The sequence below is a fragment of the Cornus florida genome, unplaced genomic scaffold (genome assembly GCF_030987335.1).
Source record: "Cornus florida cultivar Cherokee Brave unplaced genomic scaffold, ASM3098733v1 CherokeeBrave_3.0.0_Hap2_Chr09, whole genome shotgun sequence".
Classification (NCBI taxonomy): domain Eukaryota; kingdom Viridiplantae; phylum Streptophyta; class Magnoliopsida; order Cornales; family Cornaceae; genus Cornus; species Cornus florida.
Window position 1 is genome coordinate 74,341,507 of NW_026775579.1, and position 14,133 is coordinate 74,355,639.

Genomic DNA, 14,133 nt, shown 5'->3' on the forward strand with positions numbered 1-14,133 from the left:
TTTTGTCTTGAGCAGGGAATCTACAAACAAAATACAGCTACTAACAAAACTTTCATAAATTTGATTACATTTAAAGCTCATGAAATATGAATTTATAGCACTGCAGCAATGAAGCAGTCTTCACTGTCATCAAAACTTAAGAAGAAAAAGAAAACATGAGCCAACCAATGTAATTCAGATTTAAGGCTGTATTAACTTTGCTGAAACTGTATTAACACAGGTACAAAAAGATGCATTAACTAGCAAAAGGAAATATATGCTATCCTTTCCATCATTTAGAAAAATGTGGAATGAATTGCTCTGCTAAATGGTGGAAGTTCTCATTTTCCCCTTCAAGGAGGCGCACAACCTGCAGTTGTGATCAGAAAAAAATTCTAATTAGTGAAGGAAAGAGCAAGAGGAAATTAGGCATTATTAAGAGTCCCCAAGTTTATCCGGTGTATGATTCATGAAGAATTTCCAAAAAGCCAAAGTAAATGAAGAAACATAAAGACCTTGTTTGATATAGCTTCAAATAACTAATTTCTAGTCTTGGAACGAAATAAGACAAAATAAGGTAAAATGTCTGTCCAGTTTGCTGTCTCGAATACTGTTTCCAGGAAATTGACTAGAAAAGGATATGTTTATTAGAAACATTATAATTATGCTTTCAGTTCCCTGTTATTTGTTTTCCAGTCAGACATACCAAATTAGAAATATTCATATTAATAGTTATTATTATTATTATAATAAATTGTGTTCTCAATATTTTCTACTATTTTCAGACTCAAATTTTCTTTTAGGTATTTACTTCAATAATGGCATTGAGCTGAATTTGTAAAAGCTTTTATTTTTCAGTGGTCCTTGCAATGCTTTTATCAAAGCCACCAAGGTATTTAGAAAAGTGACACAAAACTTAAGAAGTACTTTAGACTACATAGTAACCAAAACTCTGAAGTTTTAGTCTTTCTTTTTCTGTTTTTATAAAGTTTTCAGTTTATATTAGTCTCTGTTACATGGATTCTAATATTTCCTTTCATGTACTCATGTCAACATGACACGATACATGAACCCAAATGGACACGTCGGTCCTTCAGATTACGCGATTGAAGAAACTCAAATTTAAGGTAGAGATGAATTTCTTATCTATAAAACAGATGGGAACCCTTTTCTTTTACCACACCCCATTTAATTTAAGTAATAATTGAGTATATTCTTATAAAACAACATTAAACATTACACTTCTATAAAAACATGTGATGTATTAAAATGCATAGTACGTGTCTACATATCCGTATCCAGCATTTTGACACATATTCCCGTATCCTAAGTTTTGGGATTTGAGAGGTCTGACTTGAACACACACCTGCACCTGAGACATTTACCCAGGTCCATATAACATAGAATTATTAGTGTTGTTATATTATTCCAAATTAATTAAGAATCCAGGGGTAAACAGATCTCCACTCTCCAATGTATTCAATTCATAATATCTTAATATATATCCCCCTTGGAGCGTCTTTCAATAAATTTTACTTATAAAAAAAATAATAATATCTTTATATATATATATATATATATATATATATATATATATATATATATATTTGTCGCACATCTGTGTGTGTGTCTCTCTAGAGAGAGTGGGTTTGTGTGTGCGCATATGCATATCTGGGTAAGATTTCTGATAAGTTGTGAAAGTTAAATCTCCACAATCAGATGAAATTCAGTCTTTCTCTTGGTGGTTGAATCAATAATCAAAATGTTACATTGGTTCTAGATTATGAGGAATGCAAGTCTTCTATATGCTAAATATATATATAAGGACCCCATTAAGATGAGAATACTTAGTTGAAATGAAATTTTTCATGAGGATTTTGTGATACACATGAGGATGTATACATGTATGTGGGTAGTTTTTTGATGTATAATCAAAATGAATCAAGTTATGGTGTCTTACATAGGATTTCAAATGAGATCGTTTGTAGCATGAATTGATTCTACTTATTTTATAATCACTTGAAGGAAGGTACTTCTCATCTCACATAATCTCTTCCAAATTTCCTCTTAAGTATATGGGTAGTTGAGTGGTTTATGATATTGTACAGTAAAAATTATTTAAATTGTCATTTGGCTTTTTAAAACCTTTAAGTAAGACAGTACTCAAAGCATAAATAATTGTTTACCTCTCCCATTGATGGGCGCATCTCAGGGTTACTCTGCACACACATGTATGCTGTTCTAGCCATGTGGTACAATTCATATGTATCATATGACTCTCCAATACGAGGATCAATGAGTTCATGTAATGCAAGTCTCTGAATCAGTGGTTCTGCCTGTAATGCCACAAGACATTGTCTTAATTGCAATGAAGAACATGAAAACTGTTTTCAGTTTCCCTAGAACATTTAGTTCATCTGAAAAAAGAAAAAGCTTCAAATTGATTTGACTGAAAAGACTCTCATAATTTTGCAAACAGAGTAGCACACAGCCAGAACAACATACCCACTGTCGCATGGACTGTTGCTGATCCACTCTCTCTGATTCAATCACCTTGCGCCCTGATATCAACTGTAGCAGAACAATACCAAATGAATAAACATCTGTCCTTACAGAAACAATTCCATTTTCTGTATACTCAGGTGCAAGGTATCTGCATAAACAAAAGCTTCTTTGTGATTATTTTGACTATAAACAGCACAAACACAGAAATGAATCACAACATTTTCTCTCTGAGGAATTTTAAAATGAAAAGCTTTGTACCTACCCTAATGTGCCAAGTATTCGCGTCTGCACAGGATCATCACTAGTCTTCCACTTTGCAAGGCCAAAGTCACCTAGCTGTGTGAAAAAGATGAATCCTTAAATCACAAGAAAGCATTGTACCAAGTTTCTGAACAACAAAGTTTTGATCATGTTATGATACCATTCTCTCTTTACAGAGGAGAATTTCATTCTTTTTGTTTTTTCCTTCAGGGGGAAATCTTCAACAGTCAACAATTTAAGTTTATCATACAACAATAATCCCAAACATTCCACTAAAGTCTTGTGTCCAGTGAATGTAAGAAAGAAGGGGACATGGCTAGGTCAAAGACCCAGCGAATCTTTGAATGTTACCATGGCTGAACATACGATGTTGTTAACATTTTTCGTTCATATCTTGGTTGAAATGGTATGTCTACCATAGAACACCCCACATGAAAATTCTCTCATTTTAAATTTGAAATGTAGCATCAGAAATAGATATATATATATATATATATATATATATATATATATATATATATATATATATATATGCTATAAAATAAGCAAACAACAGATCCTTCCTTTGCCAGGCACACCAATTGGTTAGGTGACCGGCAACGCAATCTCCAAAAACTGAGATCCAATATATCATAGAAGCAGCCATGACATTACGTTCGACATGGATTAAAAATGTTCAATACCAAACTAGATGCTGATATCACAACTCTTTATCTCAATGCTAATTTCCTCAATCTATTGGAAACACACCAAAACTTTAACTAAACTCTTTCTGCACCACCTAAATCCAAATTATCCTATTTTCAATCAATATGGAAAAAGAATAATTTATGAGGAAAATTATAAGCTAGACCTGAACTTTTGGAACAGTAGATCTCATTTTTCAAATTTTTCTAGAGATTCGTGGATTCTGGGGATAAAGTGTAAACTGAAAAGAAAAATTACATGATATCACAAAATAGGAAATCCAATCCAAATATTTTTGTTCCATTGTTCTCCAATCCAATAGATTAGATGACTTCATACGCCTTAAAATCTCTTTGAAAAGAATGGACTCAGCTTTAGAAATAAGAGATGTCTCAGACAGAAAAGTTAGAAGTCACAGTCTCAAGAAAAAAAAATTTGAAACAGAACATGTAAACAGTTCCAGTCATTACTCAGAGAAATAAAGGAAATATTAAACGGCACAACTCTGCGTGAGAAAGAAGAGATGTCTCAGACTTAGAAAAGTTAAAAGTCACAGCCTGAAGAAAAAAATCTGAAAACAGAACACCTTAACAGTTCCAGTCATTACTCAAGAGGAATACAGGAACTATTAAGTGGCTCAATATTTTTTTACCAGATCTTCCAAATCGAACAGATTTGCTTATTCAGGACCTACTACTTAAATTGAAATAATTGAATCTCAATAACAAACTCATACTCGTACATTTCAACCCATTTATGGGGAAAAAGAGATGAAAATTTGATAAATATTAAACCAAATCTAAGGATATAGATGCACTTCTCTTCTAAATCAAGTATGGACTGTTACGATGCCAATAACATGTAAGGGACTTCAGAAGTAAAACCTCATTTGATCAAAAGTTACCAATCCACTTGAGTATAGTAGAACAACATTAGAAAATAAATATCAAGACAAATAAAAGACCTTTGAGGGGCTTAAATTAGGTTCCGAAAATATAACCACAAATTCTATTTGCAGGGAAACCAACATAATATCCACAAAGATATATAGAAACATATTCTGATATTAACATGAAGTTTACTTAAAAACATTACTCATGACAATATTACAAAATATGTCTCCATTTTGATATCAATTATCTCATAGGCTTGAACAAGGGGGAAAAACCATCCATGTGCACGTGCCATGTACTCAACTCAACTCAACTCAGGCTCTTAGGCCTATTTCAATCTCTTTTCAGTCTTATTTTGATAGTCCTGAATTGAATTTGTAATTTGAGGAACAATAGGAGAACGTTAAGCAATGCACTTTTATAGTGTTTTGTGTTCTGACATGATTACTAATTTCATGAACTATTCTCCTAAGTTGTATTATTTTTGACCCAGGCCTTTTGACATTATTTTTATTCTTTTGATGACTTCACGATATTTCTTGGCCTTTTATGCCTTCAAGATATTTATATGAATTTTCTTCAATAGTTTATCACACTCCCAATTTCTAATTTTCTGTATTTATCACTCTGTTTTTATGAAGCCTATTCTGACGTCTAAAAAACACAAAGACAGTTTGGTAATGAAAAAGGGGGGGGGGGGGGGGGGGGGGGGGGGGGGGGGGGGGGTTGGGAGGAAAACATTAAGCAATTAGCAAGATGCCGCATTGAATATAATTGGGGGGTCAGCAAGTGCCGTGAAAAAAAAAAAAAAAAAAAAGAAAAAAGAAAAACAGTTGCATGTCACATGCATTAGCAAGTTGGTAATATGGTACGTAGATATGTCTCTTATTATTAATAAAATAAAAAATGCAGACGACACCATAATCACTAATGTAAACAAAAAAAAAAAAAATGAACTATCAAAATCATGAACAATTGTTTAGCAAAATACTGTAAACCCATTTAAATGCCATAAAAACTAGAATGGAGGCCTTTCAAATTGTATGAAGAAAAGAATGGACTCCAACAATTTCCATGGGCCAATCAACCAACTTGAAAGGAAAAAAAAATGAAGACAAAGGAAGTGATTATAAATATACCATGGGAACAAAGTCGTGTGTGAGTAGTATATTGCTTGGCCGCATGTCCCTATGAATTATAGGACTACGACACTCTTCGTGTAGAAAACGCAACCCTTTTGCAGTCCCTATAGCAATGGCATGTCTTTGGTGCCACTCAAGAACCTTTGCTGCTTTGTCTATAAGAATGCCCCAACAAAAGAAACAGAAAGGGAGAAAAAAATGAGAAAGGAAAAAAGAACCACAATTGATATAACGTTGATAACATAGAACAAGAAATATATTGGCAAAAGAGCTACAGAATATTGAGATGGATGGATTTGAGAAACAATCTCTAAAAAGTACTTACCAAAGAGATGCCACTCAAGGGAGTTATTGCAGATATACTCATAGACCAAAATGTTATATTTTTCTTTGCAACAATAACCCAGCAGCATCACAATGTTCTTGTGACGTGCAAAGCTTAGGACATATAATTCAGAATGGAATTCCTTGAATCCCTGAGTACTTTCTGCTTTCCGCACCTTTGCAGCAATGAGCTGCCCATCCTTAAGCTTACCTTTGTATACAAAACCATATCCACCTTCTCCAAGCATGTTCTCCTTCGAAAAATCATTTGTTGCAAATTGTATCTCACTATAACTAAATCTCATGGAATCCTTGATATACAACTCAGTCTTCATACCGCAACCGGTACAGAGAAGAGGTGCATCAGCGTAGCTCTGTCGGTTAGGAGTTCTACGCTGTTTCTGGATGATCTGTGGAGAAATAGGGTGCTTACTTTCTTCTTTGGTGTACCTATCTGTTCACATTATTGAAGGTAAGTGAGAGAGAGAGAGAGGAGGGGGGTGGAAGAGATTTTGCTGCCGAGTCTTTTACTGATGCAGTAGTCCTAAAGCACAGACATGACAGATAAGAAATGCAAGGCCATCCAATGCACAAGTATTATGTAGCGGACCCCAAACAGTTGGGATAAGACTTTGTTGAGTTGAGTTGAGCTGTCCAAGTGAAGTGTGTGTGACTGTTCATATTTTATAAATTCCCAAGTAATGATGTTATCCTACACACCTAGAATTGATATTTGAAACACCCGTGAATGCATGGTCTAGAGACGGGATTTTTGGCCCAGAAGTCAAACGAATGGCACAATTAACATGATCAAAGCTACAGATATAATAAGCTTTTTCTAACCTGATTTCTCATGCTTAGAGGTAGAGCCAAAATCATCAAATGATGAAAAGCTATTCTCCCGCGACCTGTACTTAAATGAAGATGCCAAGTTGGTCTTACTCATATCAGAGTTTTCCAAGGAACTGATGGACGCATTGTAGCTTCTGCAAGAGACAACAGACTGCTCGATGCTCATATTATCTTGACCAGCTGAAAGTGGGACAGGCTTAGATAAAGAAAGAAACAACTTATGCTCTATATTATCCGTATCAGTGGTAGTATGAGGTCTCAAAACCTCCACAGACAAGTTATCTTGAACTAATGCCAGCTTGCAAGGTATTTGTTTAAGGTAAAATCTCAAATCCCGTCTGAGGTGCCTGTCAAGATTTGTAATTTGATATTAAAGGCAGTAAAATAAAGAAGAAGAAGCAACTAAAGAACGACATGCACGCACACATAAAGGTTTGTATGTGTTTGCAGGAAGGTAGGGGCATGTTTGTATGGAAAAACACATATTACTAATTTACTATTCAAATATTGAAATTGAAATATATTTCAAGGTTTTTAAAAGTAATAAATAATTATAAATGGTTCAGATTTTTTAGGTTTAATGATCTAATTAGTTTTGAAGATCTTATCTAGGGAATGTATTAGTGAATTTTTAAAATCTTTAAATTGTGCATCCATGCAGAACAATTTCTCTCCTCACATATAAACAATAAATACAATATCCTTATAAAAGTTACACTAGATGAAAAAACAAAATCAACATAGTCAAATAAATTATAACATTAGTTTGAAACCTCCAACGAACTTGTTTGAATGATAGTTTCATCAAATGTTAAAGGAGAAATTTTATGATCTGAGATATAAATGTGAGATCATAAAATTTCTGCTACTTTTTGGAGGACCATCAACTCGTAAAATTCTTACTTAAAGTAATTTATCTGCCATAGAATTTTATTAGATGATTCCTTAATGAGATAGCAATGAAACTTGACCACCAAATAACTTAACTGTTACAAATTACCTTACTGACAAGGAAAACGAATTTGTCAATCTTCCAATGACTAATCAAATTAAGAAATCTGAAACAAAAACTATTTCAATTCAAAGATAAGATGAGATATACACCTTAAACAGTATCTACATTTAAAAACATGACAGATAATTAACAATTTTAAATCATCAACTGAATACCAAAATAAATAACCTAAATCAGCTACAACTTACATGCGGCCCTGCAATCAATTTTCACAAGCTCCTGATTTAATAAGTCATCTTGGAATTTTGTAATACGATGCACAATGAATCAAAAGAGAAAAAATTCACCTGTCTAGTATAACCCAAGTAGCGTTACAGGTCGTAACCTCTTGTAAAACGACCTTCTTGATTGGAGTTCCAGCAGTAATCTTGACTTCAATGTTAACCTAAAGAAGACAAAGGAAATAATGAGATGACAGACAAAAAAAAAATAGTAAGGAACAATAAACAGTATGAAGTCCTTCAAACAAATCAGTAATGTAGCAATGAGCATTATTGTTACACAAATATGCACAAATTGTATAGCCAACACTATAATTATGCTGAAGTTCTCACTGAAAATGAAAAATAATATACATATTATTCTTGATATTTCATTTGTAGCAGATGCTAGATAAGGTCACATCTGGTGGAAGCAACCCCTTACCAGCACATTTTAGTCCAATTGAATTTAATTTATAATAGAAAAGAAAGCAAAAGACAAGACACATTTCTAAGATTAGACGACTTCCATAAGGTGAAATTGTGATTGATCCTGCAATCAACTTTACAAGAAGGAAAGGGAAAGACCATCTATCCTGGGAGAATATCAATAAATTAGATATCACAGGTCCTACTGAAAACACCTACAATTAATTCAAGCTCTTAACCATCACGATCACATTCCAAGACCCAACTATTATGGGCTAGCTAGATGGATTTGCTGAAATCATTCCATTCCATCAACGGCCAAACTTTGCCCCAGCATTTGTTGAGTTTCTCAAAATACATGTTCACATGGGTCTAACTAAGATTCATGCTGGTCCAGGTCAGCTACCTAATGCATTCCTCCCTTTGTTATGCTTGGCATAGTGGCTCCAAGTTACCACTAGGCTAAGTCACCAATTTGACTGTCTAATATAAAGTGAAAATACCATTATTCCAAGCAAGATGGAGGCTATGGTTTCCAAGAGAGTGAAATAGAGAAACAGGATTCGTGTAGCTGAACTCAAAAGGGAAGAAGGCTTTGTTGAGTTGCGTTAGAGTATTAAGCAAGATGGGCAATTTCTTTTCAATATCAAGAGCTATCACACTATATATTCCAATGTTAATGATATCTAGAAAAAATTCAGAAATTTTGGGATATAGAGTAGATTCAGTGTATGTATGTGATGTAGATACTACAATATAGTTTAGATTGCACCACCGCCCCCATAGGTATGCCAGATATATATATAGGGTGGATAGAACTTAAGCATTTATTACACTAACCTCCCTGTCAGATTGTCAAGTAACTGGTATTAAGCAGCTCACATAAAATGTCATTTATACCCCTCTTGTTTTATTATTTTTTAACAAAAATCAACAAGAGGTAATCAGCTTCTCCTTTTCTCTTATATACCCATCTCTTTCACACTAAAATATTTCCCCATCTTTCTTTCTCTCACTAAAGTTCCTAATTTCTTCACCAACTACCCATGAATCCACCACCATTACCACCACCTGACCCATTCCTGTCTATCACTCTAACCCCACCCTCAATCCTCCTCCTATGCTCTCTCTCTCTCTATATCTATACACTATTCATTTTAGACAATGAAAAACTAAGGCACCTATTATTTTTAACATTTAATTTTACATAGTTCTTTTTTGGGATATTTTGATTAATTCTCTATAAACATACTTTCGACGACATCCTGAACAATTCTCACATAATTTCTTTTAATCCTTCCCTTGACAATTGTGCATAGCCTCGCAGCCTAAATTACTTATCCATGTTACATGGATATGTTTATTGTTTAGTACAGAGTAACTTAAGGTCTAACAGAACTATCAAAAAAAAAAAAAAAACCTTATGTTCTAACATATTTTTTTTAACTTCGAGTGACGTTGTACTGAATATCTTTGTGCTTGTACTAATGTTTTCAATTTCTATTGTGATGTTTATTGTTTAATATAAGCCTTAACAAATACTATTTATATTATTATGGCATCGAGTTATATCATGAACTACATATATTAAAATGCTTTAAATCAAGGTTCTAAAATCTAACAGATAATTGTGAGAGATCTCAAGTACAGGTCACATTATATTCTCTATATTCACTAATGTATACAACAATTTGCATATCAAAAGTTTATCCGTGCATTTTGATTATACTATGTTTTCATCAATCCAATCAAAGTAATGAATTTGTGATAAATTCTAGAACCATAGCTGTTTTGGATTCCAAATTTCTTTGTTTTTTTCCTTTTTATCCAGGAAAAAAAAAAAAAAAAAAAGTATTACCCCTTTCCAAATGCAAAAACAAGACAAGACTTGTACCATTCCATGAAATTCACCCCATAAATTCAGTCTTCCGTCACTTATCAAACAAACAAAAAATATTCAGTCTTCTGTCTTCCAAAGTAATCAATCTCAACAATGTTTAAAGGTTGTTTAATATGAAGTAGTTACGTGGAGTATTAAGAGCATATATTACCCCTTCATCTTCGCAATCTTCAGCACTTTGCAAGAGCATCGTCACGTATGCATCAACTCTTTTTGAAACTTCTTCTTCCATTGCACGCATGTTTGCTCCAATAAAAGAGTCAGCGATTGCATGCATTTGGTAACCCACTGTGCCAAAAGGGGAAAAAAAATTAGAAAGAGAAAAAGGTCAACGTTACCCAAAAAAATGAGAGAAACTAGTGGTTGAGCTCCCTTTAAGAGTATGCACCAATTGGTAGTAGGACATCGTTTTAAAAAAATTCCAAACTGTATGTAATTATTTATACACGAAGAAAATTTCACATAAAAACAGCTTTATGCTTCATAGTCCTTTTATGATGTGTCACAGTTTAGTAGATGGTTCTTAATTTAGTCAGAATTTGGAAAATCTACATATAATTTGCAATGAAATACTTTGACTAAGTATGAATATAAGGGCACTGCAGATGCTTATTATAGCCAGATATGGACAGCTGTAGACTTAATAAACATATCAGTGACCAAGTCATCTGGTTTTGATGTTGTCCTCAAAGAAGAATGTTGACTCTATTTCGTTAGGCCTCTGACATTTCCAGAGAAGTGATGCATGAGTGAAAAACATTATAAGTAGACTGCAGGCACATATAAATTCTGAAGATAGAGCAATCAACTGAGTATTTTGTTACTAATTAAAGCATAACTTACTGGTACTCAGAATTTACCATTTATAAGTTCGCAACTTGTAACTTGCAATTGCTATTTCAGGATAAAAAGGAAAAGTTGGGTACTCAACTAATAAAACAAGCACCATGATTCAAACAAATTCTGGTAAATGACTTGTTGTAAAAACAAAGAAGTTTACAATTTAGTAAGCAAATGCAACATCTAGATATGGTTCATTGTCACTTAAATCAATTTCATTCCTACACAATTAAACAGTGGATTCAGAATGGTATTTGTGTTCCCGAACTTCAGCAAATTGAGATTATTGAGGTCAAGGTTCAAACCCAAAAGACATCATCCTTGAACTATGAAAGCAATCGAAGCTTCCATCCTCATAAACACAAGGTAAATTACCCTTCATTTGTTAATAGTTTTTTAATGAAAACATACTTGAATGTAACAAAACCATAACACCCCCATCTCTCTCTCTCTCTCTCTCTCTCTCTCTCTCTCTCTCTCTCTCTATATATATATATATATATATATATATAAAAGCAGCGTAGTGGCAATTCTTGTTTGTCGAAGCTTCTGTTCTATATATGTATATATAACTTCCTTTATTGGTGGTTGTCAGAGAAGCGATTAACCATCAGGAGCACATGATGGTGGCATTTTGAGATGGATGAATGTCAACTCAAGAGAAGATTGAATTAGATGTATATGCATTCAGGAGAAGCTAAAGGCAGCAACAATTAAGGACAAGATGAAGCTGATTCCAGATAAACTTGAGGCAAATATGAGATGAAAAAGATTAGGACCTCAAGCACATAATAGGTATGATGATGCTAAACCAGAGTGTTAAGTGTCCTTGTGCTTAAAAAAGATTGCAAGAGATTTGTGGGACAGGTTCCAAATGGACTGCAGTAAATAGCAAGTTCTTTGACAATGTAATGGAGCCATTGATTGCAGAACTATATACAGGTAATGACTTGATATTATAATGCTAAAGTTGACAAAACCACATATTCTTCTGATTCTTAGGTACCCACTTGTTAAACAAGGTAATGCAGCGTCTAATATGTGAGGCATGGTGGAAGCACAGATTCACTTAAAAGCAAATTCTCTTTTGGCACAGTGATTTCCTAATGCAAAATGCATAGGTTGTCTGACTTTAGATGCATGCCCATCTTTTCTAACATGAGGTATACTTGGTGTTGCAAAAGCAAGTCACTGGCGCCAGGACTTGAGATGAACACAGGGAATAAGTCATGAAGGCATCCAAATAGGATTAGCTCAGCCACAGTGTGGCAAGTATAAAGAAGCAAGGGAACATTCATCAAATAGTCAACCCCTTCCCCCTCCTTTCCTGTTCACGCAATATTTATGTCATTCCACTCACACTATGTTTGGTAGCATGGAATTGGTGCCTTGGAATTGGAAGAAAAAATAGTTTTTTTCTCCAATTCCAATGCACCAATTGCATGCTACCGGACATAGCATCGGATGAAAGAAATTTTTTTTTTTGGTAAGTAGAGGAAATGGAATTCATTTTCAATCAAACACAAGACAATATTCAAAACTACTACTGTACTACATTTATGTAGATACTCAGTAACAGATAGCTCAGTAGAAAAGAAACAATAGAAGATAGTACAAGTTTTAACAGGCAATTCGTCGAACACTTACAGGGGTGTGGAATTTTCTGCAAAACTCCAAGCACGGTGAGGGTATCACCTGGGTGAAGAATGTCACCTCGCACTCGGGCATTTTCAACAGTGAGCTTAAGCTCTTGCTCGTTGCGATCCCTGGTTGCATCATAGGCGATAACAACATGGCCCGGGTTATAAGGACTATTTTCCGTCGACATTTCTTGAGAATCCACAACCGGGTCGCCTTGAATTCAATGATGGGTCTTGAGTTCTATGAGTTTGGGGTGTGAGAGAGTTTGAGAAAATAAATGGGGCGCACAAGAACACATGGTACGAAGTTGAGAGCGAGTGTTGATCCAATGATTTTTTGATTAATAGTTCTTAACACTCTCTCTCTAGGACTCTTTCTGTGGCTAAAACTCGATGATGAGAGAGAAAGAGGAGATTCGTAGGATATCTTGGGATTATACTCTCAGGATATTCTAATGAGGAATGGCGGGAACTGTAGTTGCCGTCCTGAAACAGAGACAAGAAGATGATTGCCAATAGCTTGAAGACAGAAAAAGGTTTCTCTTTGGGGGCATTTCTTGTAGCTTCCTCCCGTAACCATCTTTAACAATAAGGTGATAAAAATAATTTTCAACCAAAACAATAAATAATTGGGTTGGTAGAAGGCTAATTCAGTTGCTCATGTACTTTCTTTTTCTTATTTTTTTCTGTTTTTTTTCTCAGCAGCTCATGTACTGAGTCGAGTTTGAAAGAGAAGTGATAAATTGTTTGACATTGCTATGGCTAGAGTGAAAAGAGAAGTGACAAATTTGTTTGACATTGCTATGACTAGAGTGAAGAAGCAGCCATTATGTAATGTGCCTTCCTCGGTAGAAGGCTAATTCAGTTGCTCATGTACTTTCTTTTTCTTATTTTTTTCTGGTTTTTTTTCTCAGTAGCTCATGTACGGAGTCGAGTTTGAAAGAGAAGTGATAAATTGTTTGACGTTGCTATGACTAGAGTGAAAAGAGAAGTGACAAATTTGTTTGACATTGCTATGACTAGAGTGAAGAAGCAGCCATTAAATATATTTGTTTATTTGTTTTGGGTTTTTAAATTTTTTTTTTTTTCAAAGGCAAGAAAGATTTCATTGATGCAGAGGAAAGCACATTACACAATGGCTGCTTCTTCACTCTAGTCATAGCAATGTCAAACAATTTATATATATATATTACTGTTTTTTTTTTTACAGCGACCTCGTGTAGATTGTCATGTTCCAACTTAAGTCACATAATTTTTCTTAATAAGTATCGCTCTCACACTCTAAGTGCGGTGCTCTCGCTCAAATTCTCACTGTTTTTAACTTAATTATATCACTCTCACGCTCCCGCTGACTTAGGTTTCAACTGCATCTACTAATCTAATTCCTAATGCTTCTTGTCTTCAAATATATATATATATATATATATATATATATATATATATATATATATATTCTCTTTCCAAGA

The 14,133-nt window shown here is 34.1% G+C and overlaps 1 protein-coding gene across 1 annotated transcript; it reads right to left on the minus strand.

Annotated features, from left to right (window-relative positions):
• Positions 1–168: 168 nt before the first annotated feature.
• On the minus strand, positions 169–13,793 carry LOC132274428 (probable serine/threonine-protein kinase PBL5). The gene is made up of 10 exons (XM_059775703.1): positions 12,675–13,793; positions 10,339–10,475; positions 7,946–8,043; positions 6,635–6,990; positions 5,793–6,245; positions 5,465–5,622; positions 2,747–2,820; positions 2,485–2,632; positions 2,166–2,315; positions 169–349 (listed from the first exon to the last, which is right to left on the minus strand). Exons 1-10 carry the CDS (start codon positions 12,853–12,855, stop codon positions 272–274), a joined length of 1,833 nt encoding a protein of 610 aa, XP_059631686.1. The 5' UTR covers positions 12,856–13,793; the 3' UTR covers positions 169–271.
• Between the last annotated feature and the right edge of the window lie 340 nt (positions 13,794–14,133).